This window comes from Scleropages formosus, chromosome 15 (genome assembly GCF_900964775.1).
Source record: "Scleropages formosus chromosome 15, fSclFor1.1, whole genome shotgun sequence".
Classification (NCBI taxonomy): Eukaryota; Metazoa; Chordata; class Actinopteri; order Osteoglossiformes; family Osteoglossidae; genus Scleropages; species Scleropages formosus.
In genome coordinates, this window is record NC_041820.1 from 25486791 (window position 1) to 25508594 (window position 21804).

Below are 21804 nucleotides of genomic sequence, written 5' to 3' on the forward strand. Positions count from 1 at the left end.
GTTAGCTGATGTCTTTACGGATATATTCAATTTGTCCCTTGCATAAGCCTCAATTCCCACCTGCTTAAAGAGGACCACTATCCTGCCGCTGCCAAAAAACAATAAAGTATCCTGCCTCAATGACTACCGACCCGTTGCATTGACTCCAATAGTGATGAAGTGCTTCGAGAGAATCGTCATGAGGTACATCCAGACCATCACTCTAGACGCTCTGGACCCTCTCCAGTTCGCATACAGACGGAAACAATACACACTGCCCTCACCCACCTGGAAAACAAGGACAGGTATGTGCGAATGCTGTTTATTGATTATAGCTCAGCGTTCAACACAGTGATACCTTCGAAGCTCATCAACAAGCTTCACAATCTTGGTGTGCCACCCACCCTCTGCAACTAGGTTCTGGACTTTCTAATGGGCAGACCCCAGTCCGTTAGAATTGGGAACCACACATCCAGGTCAATAACCATAAACACAGGAACTCCACAGGGCTGCGTGCTGAGCCCCATGCTCTACGCACTCTTCACCTATGATTGTGTGGCCTCCCAGAACACCAGCATCATCAAATTTGCCGATGATACGACAGTCATTGGACTGATAACGGGAGGCGATGAGTCTGCATACAGGAGGGAAGTAGCTGACTTAGTGAAGTGGTGTCACGACAACAATCTCTCCCTCAATGTCAACAAAACAAAGGAGTTGATAGTCGATCCACGGTGAAGGAGGGAGCAACACTCATCGCTGCATATTGGTGAGACAGTGGTGGAGAGAGTGAGCAGCTTCAGATTCCTGGGTGTTCACATTACTGAAGATCTCACAACACTACACATCTGGTCAAGAAATCACGTCAGCATCTACACTTCTTGAGAAGGCTGAGGAAATTTGGCATGCTAAGCCGAATCCTCAGAAGCTTCTATAGGTGTGCAATCGAGAGCATCCTCACCAGGTCTATCACAGTGTGGTTTGGAAGCTGCACAGTACAGGATCATAAGGCGCTACAGCGAGTGGTGAAAGCTGCTCAAACCATCTCTGGAACGTCCTTACCACCACTGGAGAGCCACTGCTCTACCAGGCCAGAACCATCAGGAGAGCCACTAACATCAAGGACAATAGTCATCCCCAGCACAGCCTTTTCATACCTTTACCATCAGGCAGACGCTACAGGAGTGTTAAAGCCAGAACTTCAAGGCTGAAATACAGTTTTTACCCACAGGCCATCAGGCTTGTGAATGACACCCATCCACTGCCTCTCCACCCATCACGGCAGACACAGATTACCCACTCAGCCTGAGAGATGTGAACTACCCCATCCTTCCCACACACACACAAACACAACGCCAATAACAGAGACCACAGACTACCTCCGCATACCTTGCGCACACAAACACACACCCCCTTTCAACTGTGAATAGACCCAATCTACCTCTGCAGGACTTTGCACATGTACATCTTCCATGTTTACATTGCACACTGCACACTTTATATATGCATATACCTTAATTTCTTGGATTTTTGCACCAATAGTAATTTTGTAAATTTGTGATTTACACCTTGTGTTTTCTTTCCTTATGTCCTTATAATTTATGTCATAGGCTGCTGAGAGGATTCACAGAGTAAGAATTTCATTGTATGGTGTAAAGAACTGTATACTGTACATATGACAAACTCTTGAAATCTTGAAAATTTTAAAAACTGTTTTGAGCAGAGACCCATTGCGAATGCCACTGAGCTCCCAAAAAAACTACAGCCAGCACTGATGGCTTTAGTCCATGTACCAAAAGCAAAGCACTTTAAACTACTACAGTACTGTGCTCGCTATCCTTCAATCCAGGTAACATGTTTAAAGCATACAGTCTCACATTGGCAGTCAGAACACGTTAGAAATACCTTTGCAGTCTTGTCCATGGAGGCAGACAGGAGGAGATGACTGAGATGGGGCACTGGGCACCACTGGAGCACATTCACTGGGCCCTGGTGGGCCTGGATGCAGTGCCGCACGCGCCTTGGTAACTCCGTACCCCTTCTCCTCTGTCCCAGGTATGGACGGACGCTTTCAGACACCTCACTGAGCAACCTGGTGCTAGAAACCAAGCTGAGCTCCACAGAGCAGCTCCCCTGAGGAACATCCTTAGAGTCAGTTGATTCCTGCAGAGCCGCTCGCTGCCTTTTCGACACATAGGGCCTCACAGTGGCCGTAAAAGACTGAGGTCTCTTCAGGGAACCTGCATACCCAGAACTGTGCAGGGTGCGAGTAGAGGATAGTGCGAGCTGTGCCCCACTTGTACAGCACACTAGGTCCATGCAGTGGCTAGTGCTGACCTCCTTCAGTGGTTTTAATGCTGCTGGTTCACATCCGCCATCCTGGATGTTGGGAAGAGTACTATCAGGAGGCCTTGAGCCCAAAACAAGAAGCCCCACTGGTCCTGGGGAACTGTTCACCACTGAGTCAGTCTTACAATTCAAAAATTCCTTCCCCTCCTGTTCTGCGGGTTCATCTTCAGAGTCAGATCTTTCATAATCCACTAGAGAGGTCATGGCCCTCTTCAAACCCTGTCCAATCATGCAGAAATATACTCAAGTTATTACACAGCATTACATGGTACAGAAAGTGATATTAATTTGTTTTCACTTCAATTAGTAAAGAACATTTACATTTATTTAGCAGACGTTTTCCTCCAAAGCGACTTACAATGGATACGATACAGTGTTCCCAGCCCACACACCTTATTCACCATGGCGACTTACACTGCTAGATACACTACTTACAATGGGTCACTCATCAATGGAACACACTCTCTCTGTCACTCACACACTATGAGTGAACCTGAACAGCATGTCTTTGGACTGTGGGAGGAAACCCCACAGGGGGACAGCTGGTTAGAGTTACTGCCTTTGGACCCAAACGAAATGTCACTAATTCCAGTCTCTGGCTGTAGTATCCATGAGCAAGGGACCTACCCTAAATTGCTCTAGTAAAATTACCCAGCTGTATAAATGGGCAAACAATTGTAAGTACCTTAACATCGTAGATTGCTTTGGAAAAAAAGCATCAGGTTAAAGTAATGTGAGCACTGAACCAGCAACCTTCGGGTTCACGGCCTGCACTACACTACCAACTGTCCCACATACTAAAATAAATAGTTTTTTACATTTAAATAGACTTTTTTAATAAGCACAATCTTATGTTTTCCACAAAACCTAACCTGTGCAAAGAGATGTCCATGATTATCATATCAATACTTATTCACTGACATGTCATGTCATGATGGTTAAAGAGTTACAAACACGTCATCAAGTTACGAACAAGTCCCGTCGTCCAAACCGTGCTTCTAGTTGAGCACACGGCGTACATGTATTAATGTTACATGTAATAATGTTTTTGTAGCCGACACCAAGCCTTGGCTACAGTACTTCGTAGCTAAGCTTCAGAGAGAGTCTGAGGTACTTGATCACTACCCCGGGGGCTAGGCTTAGGCTACTGCCTGCAGCACTTTCGCGTTAGCAGCTACAACGCTCCTGGTACCCGTACCCAAAGAAGCTATATGAACATGAAATATGAACAAGTTAGTATCATATACGGTGTTAAAAAACGGGTATTAAAAGTGTTATAGTATTTAACTTACTTTACCCTACAGAGTACCGTCTATTCGCGCCGAAACAACCCGGTCTCGTGTACGCCGTTCGTCGCTGTAGGGTGACGCAAACGTTGAACCCCTTCAATTTTTTTTTCCTGTCCTCACAAAAATACATCCCACTAGAAACAATGAGCAGGAACTTAAATATATTGTGCATCATATGAGCGGAAGTTTTTTTTGATAGTTTTTTTTTTTGCATATTTTATCTCTCTTTGATTCAGGGTTAAATCCTTGGTTTGGTTTAAAATATTTCTGAAAGACTCGAAGAAATCTCCTTTGTGTCCTCTTATCCAACTAAATCACGTCTTTGTTCCTTCACGGACCAGATTGTTTGTTGCACATCGTAGCTGATGCAAGTTGAATGAGTGAGCGGCCGGTTCTAGTGTCCAGCAGGTATGTTAAATACGAAAGTCTTCTGTTTTTATTGTACTGTCATGTGTTCTGATCAACAGTAGACTGGTGCTTAGTTGTTATTTAAATGTAACATTTACTAATGTTGGATCGCATGGCTAGATTAGCTGACATGAGGTTGCATAGCTACATCATCATCATGGCAGAGCCTCATGTTTGCCTGTCTACTTACTTGCCAATGTTATCCTTTAACCGGAGATTAAAACGATCAGTTGATTTTTACATGTTTTAAATATGGCTAATTCAAAGAAATAATATTCATTCCCGCGTCAAGAACGCTGATGAAATGCGCAGAAATCACGAGTGTGCGCTACTCTCTGTTGCTTTTAGTGTTACACACACACACACACACACACGCACAGCACAGTTGAATTACAGTCACATAGATAGAAATACACTCACTGTTTACATTATGATTATTTTTTCGTTCCATCAAATCCCTCCGTTAAGGGGGTTTATGTGTATTTTTGTTATGGAAAAAATACATAACATTATATTTAAATTAATTTATTTCAGGTTTTGTGTACCAACTCTGCAGCCCTGGAAATAATTACATTTAAGATGTTTAATCAGATCTCCTTTTCATGATTTATTGAACGTGTGGTGAGTTATTGCATTGGTGGCTGCAATATGAAAATCAGTCATTCACCTACAGTTAATACAACAGGAACTCATTCTCCTGTGTTATATCATCACTGTTTATACCACAATGAGCCTGAAGAAAAGAAAGAAAATGAAGTAATTGCCCTGAGCAGGTGAGACACAAGATTGTAGTCAGTGATGGACAATCTCAATGCTACAGGTCTTTCCTCTTTTATCTGATGCAACTCGCACCATCACCAAATGAACCTGATGTCATCAAGTTTAAGGCCCATAACACTGTAGCCAGCCTCCCTGTGTGTGGCCACAAGAGAGAACTCAATCAAAGGTTGTGGTGAAAGATTATTTAAATGCTGGAGAAAGCACCTCTCTCTATTGCCGCACAGATTTAAGCTGACCTTGGGGCAGAGGGTAGAGCTGATGCTACCCGTACCATCACCAAATCAGTCAGAGGGGGTTGTGTGGTAGAACACAAAGGAGGGCCTCACAGTCGAGAGAGACATAAGAAAGCCCAAATACAGACAAGCGTCACTTAACGACGGGGATACTTTCAGAGAAATGCGTCATTAGGCGATTTCATTGTTGTGCAAACATCATAGAGTGTACTTGTACAAACCTAGATGGTATAGCCTCGATCATAGAGCGTACTTACATGGACCTAGATGGTATAGCCTCGATGCAGTCTAGAGACATGGTAAACACAAGATTTATGATGCTGCTGCTGGGGTAGCACAGCATACTGTTTTACAGTAAACTTTTTTTTATAAGTAGAAAGAGTACAGTGTAAAATAAGAATAAAAAGTACAGTATAGTAAATACATAAAGCAATAACATACTGTAGGTGTTTATTATCATTATCAAGTATTATGTACTGTACATAACTGTATGTGCTATACTTTCATATGACTAGCAGCGCAGTAGGTTTGTTTACAGCAACACCATCACGAACACGTGAGTAACACATTGTGCTACAATGTCGTTGGTTGATAAGAATTTTTCAGCTCCACTATAATCTTATGGGACCACCGTCGTATATGTGGTCAGTCATGAAGCGAAACATTGTTAAGCGGTACATTACTGCATAACAACAGACACACACTGTCTGAAACCGCTTGTCCCGAGCGGGGTCGCGGCGAACCGGAGCCTAACCCAGCAACACAGGGTGCAAGGCTGGAGGGGAAAGGGACACAGGACAGAACGCCAGTCCATCGCAAGGCACCCCAAGCAGGATGTGAACCGCAGACCGACCAGAAAGCGGGACCCGGTCAAGCCCGCTGCACCACAGTAGACACAGGAAAATAAATTTTTTTTTTTCCAAATATTACGCAGTATCTTAGTGTTTTGGTATCAGACAGAGTTACTACTTTGACATTGCATGTCTGCATCTGTATCCTTTCATGAGTTGGTGTTACTCTGAGTTGAACTTCACTTTGGAGAAAAGAATTCACTAAAGGAATAAGTATAAACATGTTATCAATGTTGTGTTTAAAAATACTTTTTATTTTGATATTTTAATTAATTTTTGGTGACAGTTTTGACAAACTTTTGTTTTCTAATAAGAAATAATGTTAATTTAATGTTAATCCTCTCGCAGATGGAATATACCTGAAAGGGTGACGTCACATAACAAAGTAATGCTCTTTTATGAGGAATGGTTGTATTGCCTTTTATATGGTCTCCCTGTGGGCTGTGAGTGGTTAAGGACCTTGTTCTTGTCCACATAACACTGATTTTAATCCACCATCAACCAGAAAAGTGCTACAGATTTACCATGGATTGTACTGTGGGGTAATTTTTTCCCAGGTAAAAAGGATGGACTGTCAGACAGATGATACAGGCAGTCTTACCCCAATGGAGCTGTATGAGAAGCTGTCAGCACAAGGGGACAAAGTTAGGACCCTGAAGACAGAAAAGGCACCTAAAGTAAGTTGCTTTGCCATATACGCTCAGCTTCTGGCATCACAAGTGCTGATCTTATTAAACGGTACATTAGTGGTCTTATTATTTTCATATGCCTAGATTTACTGTAAGCAGCAAGGTTTTGCTCTAATTGTCAGCATTCGAATTTTTTCAGCTCTAGCTTTCACTGCTGCTGTTATCCACATTTTCTGCAGCTTTAGCCTTTAACGTGATGTGCTGTACTTTTGATATAATTTTAGCCAGATATTGATGCTGCAGTGCAGTTGTTGGTGAAGCTGAAGTTGGAATATAAAACCGCAACGGGTCAGGACTACAAGGCTGGGTGTCCGCCAAGTGATGGTCCTACCCTGCAGGACAACGGACCTTCAGTCACTGAGGGGGAGGATCTTGTGAACCCCTGGAATGTTACCACCACTAGCGCCAAAGGAGTGGATTATGACAAGCTAATAGGTGAGGGCAAAGCGCTAGACAATCCAGAGCACATATTACTGAGCCAAGAGCTGAATTCATAGCTATCGTATGTTTCTGCACCGGGAGTCATGATCTGGGGTAGCAGATATCCTGGTAGACAAGTGCACATGTTTTTAACGTGATGGAAGTCAGTTCAAGTCCCAGGATTGGCCCTGCTCTTTGACCTTTGAGTAACCTTAAATGTTTTGATTGTCCATAACCCCTGCCTTCATGAACATTTGTTTCCTGAGATCAAACATTTATGATGTGTGCAGTTCCGGTTCATCCCTACTCATTCTGTAATTACTGTTTGCCTTCAGCCATGCTCATCTTCTACCTGAGTCTGTGTCATACAAGCCTTATGGTTCTGTTCCTGTTTGGTCGATGTTGAGCTCACACACGATAATTGTCTGATTTGGTTACACACGTGTTTGTGTTATTTCAGTGCGTTTTGGCAGTAGCAAAATTGACCAGGAGCTGGTGGACAGAATTGAACGAGTCAGTGGACAGAAGCCGCACCGCTTTCTACGACGAGGAATCTTCTTCTCACATAGGTCACCTCTGCTGTTGCCAGGCCCTGCTATTTATATCCAAAATTATGTCCTGTCAGCGGCCTATACAGTTCATACAGCAATATACTAGCTGCAGTTACTAATATAGTGTGCATACACAACACTATGGTCTCTTCTGGTAGATGAAATAAATTTCTTTTGCAGTGTTCTCTAGGGCCTCTATTTAAGTTTATATTGTAATGTCAGTCAGTTTTGGGTTTGCATTGTTCTTCTTTGTCCTTTTTCAGAGACATGCATCAGGTCCTGGATGCATATGAGAGCAAGAAGTCTTTCTACTTGTACACAGGTCGGGGCCCTTCCTCAGAAGCAATGCATGTAGGGCACCTCATCCCCTTCATCTTTACAAAGTGAGTCCTGCCCAAGAACAGTGGTTATATTTACATTTATTCATTAATCTGACATTTTTCTCCAAAACAACTTACAGTGTTAAGCTGTTTAGTTATTTAATCATTTGCACAGCTGGGTTATTTTTACTATAGCAATTTAGGGTAAATACCTTACTCAAGGGCACTACAACAGGAGGTAAGATTAGAATCTGTGACCTTTGGATCCAAAGGCAGCTGCTATGAAAACTGCTACATAAAGGCTGTTCTCAGTTACTTCTTATGGGCATAATATAGGGTATACAAGCATTAATTAAATGAGGTGTTCTTCAGCTGGTGTTTGTGAACTATAGCTCTAATACCCAATGGTGTGGTAGTGTTTTGAGACATGCTTGGGTCTGTAAATAGCCAATAATGGCATCATAACACTAAAACCTTCTGGCAGTGTCTTGAAGTGCTGGCCTTTTCGGGACTATTGTTGATATGGTTAGATCATTGAGCAGAATGTATGAAGTTTTCTTGCATCTTGATATTAATCAAGGAAACATGAACAGTGGAAGACAAGAGACACTTAAGGACTGTTGCTTTTTAGATGAGCTGAAGTTATCAGGATAGAATAACAATTTTTGAAGCCTTGGTGAGACGTTCATTGTCAAGAAATATATGAACGCTATAACCCTAACAAGAGTACAGTTTGATTAGGCAGGTGTGAAATTTTGTGATGCTTCTCTAGGTGGCTGCAGGACGTTTTTGATGTTCCACTGGTAATCCAGCTCACGGATGACGAGAAGTACCTGTGGAAGGATCTTTCTGTGGAGGAATGCCATCGCTATGCCGTGGAGAACGCCAAGGACATCATTGCCTGTGGCTTCGACATCAACAAGACCTTCATTTTCTCAGACCTGGACTACATGGGGTATCTCCATCTTTTACTAAAATAGCTTGAGAGCCAGAAGTGAGCAATCTTCCTTTTTCAAAAGGAAAATATAAAAGGCTTTTATCTCATCAGGCAACCTTATGATAATAATGCAGATTTATTTAGTATCTGTCTAAATTTCATTTTAGGTTTAATTTTCCTATATTCTGTTTTAATACGTCTACGTATCATTAATAAAATTTCATAGCTAAAAGCCACATGAGAAAGCAGCATTACCTGGAAGGAAATGTGGAACTTCTTCATTGTGTTAACATATTGAATTATTATGTTTCACTACTGAGTGGAAAAGCCTAGTTTAGAGTAACATCTGAATGTTTTCCAGTAGCTGACCCTTTTTACCAGTTAGTGAGGGACAGTAGTCAAAGATTAAGCCAGGGTATAGCTTTTTTTTTTTTTTTATACATAGGGATAGTTGAGGATTAGAGCTGCTAATATTTTTGCTCCATGTTATTACATGATAACAGTTTATATGATGGGTTAGATTCATATAAGCTGTCCTACTCAATGTAACTCAGAGATCTTTGCCTCATGCTCTGCATTCTCTAACCTACAGATCGAGCCCAGGGTTCTACAGAAATGTGGTGAAAATCCAAAAGCATGTGACTTTCAACCAGGTCAAAGGCATTTTTGGCTTTACGGACAGCGACTGCATCGGTAAGGTGCACTGGAACATTTGTGCAGAAGGCTGATTATGGCAAAAGATACTATTATGAATACAGAAATGAGAGATTTCTTTAAAAATCCAAAAGCAGCATAAGTGTCTTTTGACGTAATGTATGTTTTATTCTCCAGCCTGAAGTTTTACTCTGTGAATAGGTCAGTCCTATTAGTCCTGTGCTGCTGCCAAGATGAAATACTGGTATCTCTTGATATCCAAAACAAATCCATTCCAGAGAGCATAAGGGATATCAAATTTCTGGATACCTAGAGCCTACTTTCCATTTTTTTAAATGGAAAAAATAATAATGCATTCCCAGCCTACCGGAAAACCCCAAATCAACATCCCAAATATCACTAAAATGATATCTGTATATGTCATTTGTATGTCTTTATATATGAAGAAACAAACAAGGAGCTTTATCTCACTGCCACTACAATAACTATGAACTGATGATTCCAGCATGATATAGAACACTTCTTGATTATTAAACACTTAATGAATTCATTAATGCATATGTGTTTAGTCAGTTGTTGGTTTCCCTTTTTTTTTAAAAAAAGCATTTATTCATTTAGCAGACTTTTTTCCAAACCTAGGTAGATCTCAGAAAGCAATACAAAAGTACATATGTTACATCTTTGCTGTCTTGCTTCCAGACAGAGAAAACCCACGGCAGTTTTCTGTCTCACCAACTCCATTTCCTCTTTATAATGAATTGATCGGTTCTTCGCATGATTACCAATAAAGCGATCCACTGAGAACGTTGCGTTTAATTTAAACTATTGTGTACCGTTGCCAAAATGCGCATACAATACACACACACACATTTTCAGAACCGCTCGTCCCATACGGGGTCACGGGGAACCGGAGCCCAACCCGGCAACACAGGGCGTAAGGCCGGAGGGGGAGGGGACACACCCAGGACGGGACGCCAATCCGTCGCAAGGCACCCCAAGCGGGACTCGAACCCCAGACCCACCGGACAGCAGGACTGCGGCCCAACCCACCGCACCCCCTTTCCCGCATACAATATATTTTTAAAAAAAAAAACATCTGAATTTTTCCTGCAGATTAATACCTCTGTTGTTCCACAGTCATTCCATTAAAGGGCAGCTGATTGTGTTTTTTTTCATCCACCTCACACAGACTTTCAGCTGCTGATGACATCACTTCCAAAATTATAAGGCAGTGCTAGTGTGGTGGTTAGAGCTCCTGCCTTTGTATCTGAAGGTTGCCAATCTGAATCTTGACTACTGTCGTAGTATCCCTGAGCGAGGTACTTTCTCAAATTGCATGAGTAAAAGTATCCAGCTCTATATATGGGTAAAGTGTTGCAGGTATCTTAACGTTGTAAGTTGTTTTGGCTAAAAGTCAGAAAAATGAATAAATGTAGATAACGCACCCAGTATAGCCTACAGATACTCGGCTAGAATTCACTACGCATTCCTAACATGCCAACAGACGGAGAGCTCTGGGCGCAGGCACGTGAATCACTCCATGATTAACTAACACTTAATGAGGTCATTAATAAGTATGTTCCTGCAACATGGGACTTTTAAATGTTTCTTTGGACATCCTTCTGATAAAATTTGTTATACTGCTTTATCATTTCTTATAAGAAATTATTAAACAATTACAGTATGCAGTACTGTACTGTATATTGTAGCTATAAATATAAATACATTTTAAATTAATTTACAGTAATATACAATAAGTACTAAATGAATAAATACTGAACAATAAATTTGTGTATTTATGCAGCGTTGTTGGATGTGTCACCATGTGCGCTAAAATGCAGTATGAACTAACATACCTTTTATTTAAAAAAAAAAAAAAAAAAAAAAAATTACTTATTTACCTGGGGGGCATGGTGGGTTGGACTGGGTCCTGCTCTCTGATAGGTCTGGGGTTCAAGTCCCGCTTGGGGTGCCTTGTGATGGACTGGCGTCCCATCCTGGGTGTGTCCCCTCCCCCTCCAGCCTTACGCCCTGTGTTACCGGGTTAGGCTCCGGCTCCCCGCGGACCCTCTATGGGACAAGCGGTTCAGACTTATTTATCCAATCATTTTCTATCTCACTTGCCACCGCAAGGCGGCAGCAGTGTTAAAGTAAACAGGAACGCATATTTTCTGTAAGATTTCTGCCATTAGCCTGGTACAATAACCTAGTGTTTTTTTTTTTTTTTTTAACATATGTTTGACTTTATGTAAGTCACATATTGCGTAATAAGCAGCACAGACCTGGAGTCCGTAGTCCAGTCCCAGCTGGCTGATTCAGTGTAGGAAGTGAGTGGCCATCCTTTCCTAGCTTCAGGTGGCATCTGGAGGGTGTTGATACACTTGTTTCACTGCGGGCTTCACAGTTGAGCCTGGTGAGTCCAGTGTTGATGGTCAACTGTAAAATGGTGGGCTTTCCATCTAGAGTTGAAAGCAGCAACAGAAGGGGCATCTTTCCAAGAAGTAACCAGTATGTTCCATAGTCTAGGGCTTCTGTAGCTGAAAGTTCTGCCACCTACTGTTTTCAGACGAATCGCCAGACCTACAGACCTTGTAGTTCATGAGGAGATTGGCGAGGTAAGATGGAGCTAAGCCCCTCAGTGCCTTCTAGGTGATGAGAAGTAGTCTGAAATCACGTCTAAACGAGGCTGGTTGCCAGTGTAGAGCACGGAGTAGGGGTGATGTAATATTTATTGCATTTTGGATCATTCATGCTGTACTGACAGTCTTTAGTAAGAAGTCCACCTAAAGCACGTCTTCGGATTGCAGGAGCAAACCCACACGAGCACATGGAAAAGATGCAATCTCCACAGAGACTGACCCAAACTGGAACCTACATTCAAGCAGCCTTGGCATGTACCCACTGCACCACCATGCCACCTCGTATACACAAAAGCAAAAATTAGAATTAAGTAAAGATATTACAATATTTCCCATAACGTTAGAAAAATATGAGAATGAGAATGCTTAGTGACAGTGTAATTTACCAATGTGCTTGGGAGGAGCAGTCCAACTCTAGTTACTAAAGGTGGCACATTGGTTAGTGTTGTATATTCTTACAGCAGTGGGGTAAAAGCTGTTCCTGTACCTAGTAGTTATACACAAAATGGAAGCACAACTTCCATCACTCAAGAAAATCAAATGGTCTCGGAATTGAAGAGGCATTGCAAGCAACTCCCGATCTCATGGGTTCTGGAAATTAACTTCCTTGGACAGCTTGTTTTGTGACCAGGTTATCTTCTTAGACTGGTCTCTGTCATCCTGACTTGACTGTCTTTCCTATCTCCTGCAACCCATCATAGGAAAGATCAGCTTCCCAGCAATCCAGGCAGCCCCCTCCTTCAGCACCTCCTTCCCTCAGATCTTCAACGGAAGGAAGGACGTCCAGTGTCTCATCCCGTGCGCCATTGACCAGGTCTGAGCTGGTACCAGTGTCTTTGGCACTCTGTGTTTACTTCCAGCTTCACCTCACCATCCCTGTGCTCATGTACACAAATTGGGTTCACGAGTTTTAACAATGCTTGTCATTACCTCAGCAAGGATTTATAGCCGACTCCCAAAGTTGTTGATCCTGCAGCGAGCATTGCCAATCTCATGAGGATTGAGGCCTACCTGTTTCAGCCTGTAACCTGGCCGTTCTGTTCTCGAGGCTTACCACTAGTTACACTCATGTGGTGTTCTCCTTGTGGTAATTTTCAACACATCCTGGAGAGCGTTCTTCATCTGTCCAACAGTCAAAAACCATGGTTTTTCTTCACAAATGAACACAGTGACCTTCGATGTTCTGCCAGGTTTTTTTGCTATTACTAAGATCACCAGTATGTTCATGCATCATAACAATGTACCAGTAGCAGTTGATGTTGATGCACCTAATGTTTCAACTATGTCTCCGATTGAGTTTTTCTGAATTTCAGCCTCATTGTGGCTTGTTTTACTGGTACTGACACTTCTTTAGCCCTCGTGTTGGAAGACAGCAGCAACACACTCCAAATGCAGATGTCAGTGATGTCACACGTAGAATAAGCTCTGGACCATTTTCTTGGTCTTTTGTGCATGAATGAATGATGCTACCGAGCAGCCATGTGTCTAGTTACTATTCATCCTCTTAAATGGGGAGACTATAAAAAGGGCTGTAACCCCTATATTGTTTACCTCATATGGATGTAGATACCCTCAAATTAAAGATTACTGTCTGCACTTTAAACCCAGAGATGTTTTATTTAAAATTTAATGTGCTGTATCACTGTTCAAGTATTCATGACTGCACTGTCACTTAATCAGTCAAACCTCCGATTCTGTATAAAAACCCTGATCCCAGGTAATACCATTCATACTGAATGAGGCAACAAAACAAACACGCTTTACTAATACTCTAGTGCTCAGGATGATTAACATTTAAGTTAAAGGACGTTTTTGCATAGCAGTTTACGTGGTGTACATTCCTGGTAAAGGACTCCCTTTGTTTTTCTTCTCAACTTCACATTATGGATGGTAGGAGCATTTTTGAGATTTTGTACAGCACTACTTACTGTGTAACCGCAATGTCTTACTGCTTCTCTGTATTTTGTGCTCGTGTTGTTACAACACCTCCTCTTGCTGTCGCTCCAGGACCCCTACTTCAGGATGACCCGAGACGTAGCCCCGCGCATCGGCTACCCCAAACCTGCCCTCCTGCACTCCACCTTCTTTCCTGCCCTCCAGGGAGCTCAGAGCAAGATGAGCGCCAGCGATCCCAACTCCTCAATCTTCCTCACTGACACACCCAAGCAAATTAAGAACAAGGTTTCAGTTTTCATTGACTGCAATAACCATCTTTGAGGGTGAATGCTGGAAGTGGTTAGCAAAGGTAATGCTCCACATAGAAAAATTAAGTCCATCTTGTTGAGGGAACCGGTGTTGCTGTTCTGCCCTTGCCAGATCAACAAACACGCGTTCTCTGGGGGAAAAGACACCATCGAGGAGCACAGAAAGTATGGCGGTGACCCTGATGTGGATGTGTCCTTCATGTACCTCACTTTCTTCTTGGAGGATGATGAACAGCTGGATAAAATCCGACAGGTGAGAGCAATTGAAAAATATGAGAAATAACTTTCTGTTCCAGATTTCATCAACTCCGCAACATGGAGATTTTAGTTAAGTCTAATGACTCGAATCCTGCAGAGCTACATTTTTACAGACGTGGGAGCCTAGATTATTATTAGTAAAAACCTGTATGTATTATATGGCACCCGACCAACTGCTGTTTTATAGTGTGCATAGGAGAGATTTTACAACATGGTTTTACTTTTGTGTTTCCGAGAGCAATTTAAAAGTATTATGGAGTTAGTCCTAGTAATTCAAATCCAAAGCTTCCCTGCTCTTTTCTACACCACGCTCTGTACCGCTGCTCTTCTGAAGGATTACACAAGCGGAGTCCTATTGACCGGAGAACTGAAGAAGCGTCTGATCGACACCCTGCAGCCCATGATCTCAGCTCACCAGCAGAGGCGCAAACTGGTTACAGATGAAATGGTCCAGCAGTTCATGACCTCCCGGCCACTGGACTTTAATTACTAATAGGGGACGATTTTGGGCATTTAATAATAATTCCCTGTGAAAAGGAAACCATCACATCACAGGCCACAGCCCTGATCTTTAAATCATTAGGCTCTATATTCTGCAATCCATGTACAATAAATCATCCGCTTAAATGACATCTAATGTTTTAGTCTGTCTCCGCTATCTGCTCCCTTTGTGTCGGACAGCAGTGAAAACTGACTGTCCTTTGTAATTTTATGGAAACCACATAAAAGGAAGCTCTGTCAAAAAATTCAGATGGGAAAAATTATTATTGCTTATATAATGGTTTATCCATGAGGTTTAATTCTGGGGGGGTTAAATATGTAGGTAAGAAAATAAATATATTTACTATATATTCTGATGACACGATAACAAAATTGTATTAATTTTCACTCTGACCTGTAATCTATTTTTTTAATCCTTTGAATGTTAGTATAATTTGAATATTTATTAAATCAAAAATCTTTAACATTGTTTTTGGCTTATAAGGAATTGCCAAGCCACTCCAAGAGTTTTTATTTTCCCAAACACATTACGCACCATAGTCATTCCCAGTACTGATTACTGTAAAGGTGACTTACCTAAGAGGCCAAATAAGATTGTCCTGTAAGTTTCATGCTGTTTGGTTCGCTAATGGCTATTAATATTCTGTGCTTTATTGATAACAGGTTATAATGAGACAGGGTCGCAGTGGTATGGAGCCTATCCTGGCAGTGTAGGGCACAAGTCAACAGAGGATACACCTTGGATGGAATACATGGAATACGACTCCATGGCAGGAAAGCCACATGCAAAACCATGCACATACTCACCTAAAACGCAGGTCTTTGGACTGTCGGGGAAAACCCATGCAAATACAGTGAGAACATGCGAACTCCTCACATACTGACCGGGTCTCAAACCTACATCCCAGTGTGCAGCCCAGGTTATCTGAGCTATCCATGCTGCCCACTGTGCCATATTCATGCAAGTGGTAGAGTATGAAAAAATAAAACTAATACAACCAAAATTCAAAGGATAATTGCAAAGAACTGCCCGAATAAAGAACTCTGGCCATTGTGATCCCCTTTACTGCTTGGGATGCTCCTAGTGTATGTGCACATTTTAGGAGTTCTTTCATTTTCTTCTAAAAACACAGCACAGAGGCCACAGTTATACAAAGAATTCCTCAGGAGATGCCTTGAAAAAAGCCCCGCAGTATGAAGATGCTCCATTCTATAAACAAAAGAAGGGTAGAGTGGAGTAGTGATGAATAACAGTTTAGTTTCCGAGAGTCTAAACAGTTACCATCTGATTAATCCCAGTAAAATATTGAGGGTAATGTCCGGGATTTAACTATCCTTTCTTTAGCATTGCAAAGTCATTTTGGTGAATGTTTCCTCTGTCATTTTACCACGTGGTTCACATGCCGCTGCTGTTACTGTTGGACTTCAGCCACATTAAACACAAGTCATTTGACTGCAGTAACAACAAGTATATGAGGCTGAAATATTATGTAACTAATCTCCTATACTGATCTGCCATAGTCTTGGGTTTTATAGCATACAAAAAATATCATTTTACCCAGAAAAGAATTAGAAATATTATGCCACAATTCATTATGTATCCTGCTGAAACAGTTTTGACCCTTTGCAAATGTTAGTTAATACAGGCAAGTCAATACAGTTACTTTGACTTTGACATTAGAAAAACAGTCATTGCGGAGGAGAATCAGGAAACCCGGCCTCAGGTGATTATTAAAAACCTCTCATCTAACTATGTAAAACATTGATTACACATTATTCAATGTGGGTGAAATACATAGTAGAGCATGGTTCTTATGAGCTGTTATTTAGACAACTATATGTTATTCATTAATTTCTCTGTGTTCTATGTAATCCATCGTCTTTGTGTTATGCATTTCATTTCTGTTACAGGACCGTCCAGGATGGTCTCCTGCAAAAATTTTTATTTTACACAAATTTTTTGATACTCAGCATATATCATTACAGTTTTTAATTTCTTTTTCTTCAAGAAAACCATACCATCCTGAGAGTACTCGACCTAGCTAGATGTCAGAAGCTAAGCGAATTTAGGCCTGGTCAGTACTTGGCTGGGAAAAGTGCTGGGAAGACCAGGTGCTGTAACCTTTCCATATGCAGTGATCAGTGTGAAGTACAGATGCTCCTCGACTAACGATGAAGTTATGCTCCGATAAACCTATCGTAAGTGGAAAAATCGTAAGTCGAAAAAGAATACAGTACCGCGCCTACCGAACATCATAGCCTGGCCTACCTTAAGTGTGCTCAGAACACTTACCATAACCTACAGCTGGGCAAATGTAAGCAGGAGACACAGATGGGCGTGTAGTAGACATGATGGGATGCGAAAACACAAAACGCTTTCAACACAATATCGGTTGTTTACACTCGCTGGCATGATTGCTACAGAGACTGCAAGTATGGTTGAGTGGATGCTGCGGCTTGCTGCCATCACCCAGCATCGGGAGAGAGTATCGTACCACATGTCGCAAAAGCGGGAACACATTGAAATTCAAAATTCGAAGAACGGATTCTAGCGAATGTGTATCACTATCAAAACCATCGTAACTACGAAAAATCGTAAGTCAAACCATCATAAGTAAAGGAGCATCTGTATTTTTATGTAAATGGTGACATCAGACAAAGTGAGTGTATTTCGAGAATCACATCTGAATCTCTGTCTCTGCATCTGTTGGTGAAACACGTTTGTATACACTTGGGAGAAAAGCATCTGCTAAATAAATAAATGTGAAGAACTTTTATTGGCTTCATTATGGCTCACATAACACTGTACGAACGACGGTAAGCAGTACGGTGCACTTGTACTATATCCTATACTGATCTCTATTTTGTCTCCCAAAGGGCCATGAGTGGTTAAGGACCCTACTGTTGTGCACATTACACCGATTTCACTCCACCGTCAACTAGTTGAAATGCTACACATTTACTATGAATTGTACTGCGGTTCGGGGGGGGGGGGGGGTTCAGCCGGTGCCCGCTGTGTGGCGGGTCTGGGGTTTGAGCCCTGCTTGGGTAGCCTTGTGATGGACCAGTGTCCCGTCCTGGGTGTTTCCCCTCCCCCCTTGGTTGTTGACAATGGATCGATGGATATACTACAGTGTAACTCCTTCCCAGGTGAAAAGGATGGACTGTCAGGCAGATGATGCAGGCTGTCTTAACCCCACGGAGCTGTATGAGAAGCTGTCAGCACAACGAGACAAAGTTAGGACAGAAGGAATGTGTGGAAGTTCTGATTACCATCGCTGACTGCTTTTCGTCAAGGATAGGGACCAGAATGCTGCCAGTAACCACACATGTCCATTAACTGCGCAGCTGTGGTTCTTCAACAGGTACCAGTTCAGCAGTTGGGAAAAGCCAATATATTTGTTGTAGTACAGTTACTTGTTGAAACCTAAAATATTTGTGGCTCTCGAGATCACGGCCACATGCCCTCCTTGTCTATCACCCATAGGTGCGGCCACGGTATTTAACGCACTATCAAGCTCAGGCTGCTGCTGTCTTTCCTGCTGCTGCCAAAAAGTCCTGTCTTTCCTGTGTGTTCTTATCTCTTTGTTGCATATCTAAGCACATTGTTTAAAAGGTGTTTTGGCTTAAATAAACGAATACAGTATTTATGTGTTTACACCTTGTTTCTAAGATTACAGAATACTATAATCTGAAATTTAGGTTTTGTAGATTTCATGTTTGGGATTTAAAAAGTGCTTTAATTTGTTAAGGGGAAAGTGCAAGGAGGAAGGATGAAGTGTACAGGTTCTTTTTGAGGGGATAGCTCTCTTTGTAGAGGTGTGCACGTTGTTTTCCTGATAAACCTGTTCTAAAATATTATCCCTCTTCATCCGGTGCCAGCCTTACAATAAACTAACCTCCACCCCGTCAAACCCTGCACTGAAACATATACCGATCAGCCACAACATTAAAACCAATGAGAGGTGAAGTGAATAACACTGATTATCTCGTCACAATGGCATCTGTTAAGGGGTGGGATATATCAGGCAGCAAGTGAACAGTCAGTTCTTGAATTTGATGTGTTGGAAGCAGGAAAAATGGGCAAGAGTAAGGATCTGAGTGACTTTCACAAGGGCCAAATTGTGATGGCTGGGCGACTGGGTCAGAGCGTCTCCAAAACGGCAGGTCTTGTGGGGTGCTCCTGGTATGCGGTGGTCACTACCTACCAAAAGTGGTCCAAGGAAGGACAACCGGTGAACCGGCGACAGGGTCATGAGCGCCCAAGGCTCACTGATGAGTGTGGGGAGCGAAGGCTAGTCCGTCTGGTCCGATCCCACAGAAGAGTTACTGTAGCACAAATTGCTGAAAACCTTAATGCTGGACATGACAGAAAGGTGTCAGAACACACTGTGCATCGCAGCTTGCTGCGTATGAGGCTGCGTATGAGGCTGCGTAGCCGCAGACCGGTCAGAGTGCCCATGCTGACCCCTGTCTACAACCAAAAGCCCCTACAATGGGCACGTGAGCGTCAGAACTGGACCATGGAGCAATGAAAGAAGGTGGCCTGGTCTGATGAATTACATTTTCTTTCAAATCGCGGATGGCCGGGTGTGTGTGTGTGTGTGTGTGTGTGTGTGTGTGTGTGTCGTTTAACTGGGGAAGAGATCGCAGTAGGATGCACTATTTGAAGAAGGCAAGCCGATGGAGGCAGTATGATGCTCTGGCAAGTGTTCTGCCGGGAAACCTTTGGTCCTGGCATTCATGTGGATGTCACGTTGACACGTACATCTAAAGATTGCTGCAGACCACGTACACCCCTTCATGGCAATGGTATTCCCTGATGGCAGTGGCCTCTTTCAATTGACCTACACAATATTTGAGAGGCGGTTTTAATGTTGCGGCTGATCGGTGTATTTCTTTTATGTTTTTAATAAATCACTTCTTATTTTCACCCCATACTACCTCACAGCTGATCACTCCCTAAACCCAACATATCACCACTGCAGTCTCACAACGCCTGGGTGGTGCGAGAGGACATGGGTTCAATCCCCACTAAGTCTGTGTGGAGTTTGCATGTTCTCCCCGTGTCTGCATGGGTTTCCTCTGGGTGCTCTGGTTTCCTCTCACTCCAACGACTGCTGCTGTGGTTCATCCATAGTATGTGAGTGACAGAGTGTGTGTTCCACTGATGTATGGATGAGTGACCCATTGTAAGTAATGTATCTAGCAGTGCAAGTTACCTTGGTGAATAAGGTGTGTGGGCTGATAATACTACAGAGTTCTTGGAAGTTGCTTTGGAGAAAAGCATCTGATAAATGTAATATAAATGGAAGAAACGTATGTATTCATTCAGTAAATTTATGTGTGTTTTTATTACAGTGATATGGTGGCATAATAGGTAAAGCTGGTGCCTCACAGCTGCTGAGCTGCTTGGTGGGCATGAGGTTTGAGTCCAGCTCAGGAGGTGTGGAGTTTACTTATTTCTCCACATCTGCAACCCACGGCCATGTATGGTAGAAGACTGGCAAAAAAAAACATGCAATAGGTCACAAAGTATCTGATTCAAGTGGGTAGCATTATAATGTATGTTTCAGGTCTTTATTTGCAAATAATTAATGGATATTGAGTATTAATTCTTATTGATCATATTCCCGTAGGCAATGCACATGTGTAAGTTGGACTGCCTGCACACAGGCAAATATTACTGGCAAGTTTGATCCCTGATGTGAGCATTAATGAAAATATATTTATAAGAGTGGTTGGTGCCAAAGTGAACATTGGTGAACATGTTCCATAAATGGCATGGTCATGAAAGTGTGTCATCGTTGACCACATATGCTATTAACCGTGTAATCACTGTAAGGTTTCTTGTTTCTGAGTGCAGTCTAGTCATACAGCAGTCTAGTGTGAACAATTCATATTCAGGTTCCCTTTACCCATCGTGCTCTGTACCTCCACTATTCTCCAGGGATTGCACAAGGGGGCCCTCGTGAACAGAAATCTGAAGAAGTGTCTGATTGAGACCCCTGCAGCTTCTGAAAATAAATTAAAAAATTTTCATACAGTAGGTTTATTATTCATCACAGCAGAATTTTCACCTGTTTACATGGTCATTTTATTTTCACAAAAGGTATTTTTATTCACTACAGTTAGTCACTCTGCAAGACACAGGCACCTCCTACTTTGTCTCCCACTGAGAATCTCAATCAATCACAGAATCAATTAAAGTGAGTATAACATCACACATGGAACAGTACATTCAACACTTATTATATTATTAATTCATTTAGCTGACACTTCTATGGTGGCTTACAATGTTAAGCACAGTTGGGTGATTTTAACAGGAACATCTCATGGTAATTACCATGCAGGAGCACAGAGTCAAACCATGGACCTTGAGATAACCAGGGGATTGTCCTAACCCTACCTATTAACTCTATCTCTTACCATTAACAATTAATAATCAGTTATTCCTGTACAGAGAAACATACTTGAGGGTTTTTATTTTAGCACACACAGCATGTGCGAGAAAACCAGAATCATCAATAGTACTGAAAACTACAAAGGTAACTAACCTAAGTCAGTCAATGAGTTTCTTCCCACCGTCATGAGGGTCCTGGAAGCAGCAGGCCCAGCAGACAGACTCAAACCTTTCTTTTCCCCAGCAAATCTCCAGCTCCTCCTGAGGGATCCCAGAAATTCCCATCCAACTCAATGATATAAACCATTCAACATGTCCTGGATTTCTCCCAGTCCTGTC

At 42.2% G+C, this 21804-nt stretch overlaps 2 protein-coding genes across 2 annotated transcripts in view; one reads left to right on the forward strand and one right to left on the reverse strand.

Annotated features, from left to right (window-relative positions):
• The window catches only part of wdr25 (WD repeat domain 25), a 55418-nt gene extending 51698 nt beyond the window's left edge, over nucleotides 1–3720 (reverse strand). The window contains exons 1-2 of the mRNA XM_018764076.1: nucleotides 3621–3720; nucleotides 1885–2547 (exon numbers count right to left, since the gene is read on the reverse strand). Of these exons, the coding sequence (XP_018619592.1) occupies nucleotides 1885–2532 (648 nt within the window). The 5' untranslated portion in view covers nucleotides 2533–2547; nucleotides 3621–3720. The remainder of the gene's footprint in view (nucleotides 1–1884; nucleotides 2548–3620) is intronic.
• A 247-nt stretch (nucleotides 3721–3967) lies between these two features.
• On the forward strand, nucleotides 3968–17322 carry wars1 (tryptophanyl-tRNA synthetase 1). The gene is made up of 11 exons (XM_018764259.2): nucleotides 3968–4025; nucleotides 6447–6566; nucleotides 6803–7013; nucleotides 7459–7567; nucleotides 7813–7932; nucleotides 8642–8824; nucleotides 9399–9499; nucleotides 12801–12913; nucleotides 14107–14280; nucleotides 14416–14556; nucleotides 14896–17322. Exons 2-11 carry the CDS (start codon nucleotides 6456–6458, stop codon nucleotides 15052–15054), a joined length of 1422 nt encoding a protein of 473 aa, XP_018619775.1. The 5' UTR covers nucleotides 3968–4025; nucleotides 6447–6455; the 3' UTR covers nucleotides 15055–17322.
• Nucleotides 17323–21804: the final 4482 nt, after the last annotated feature.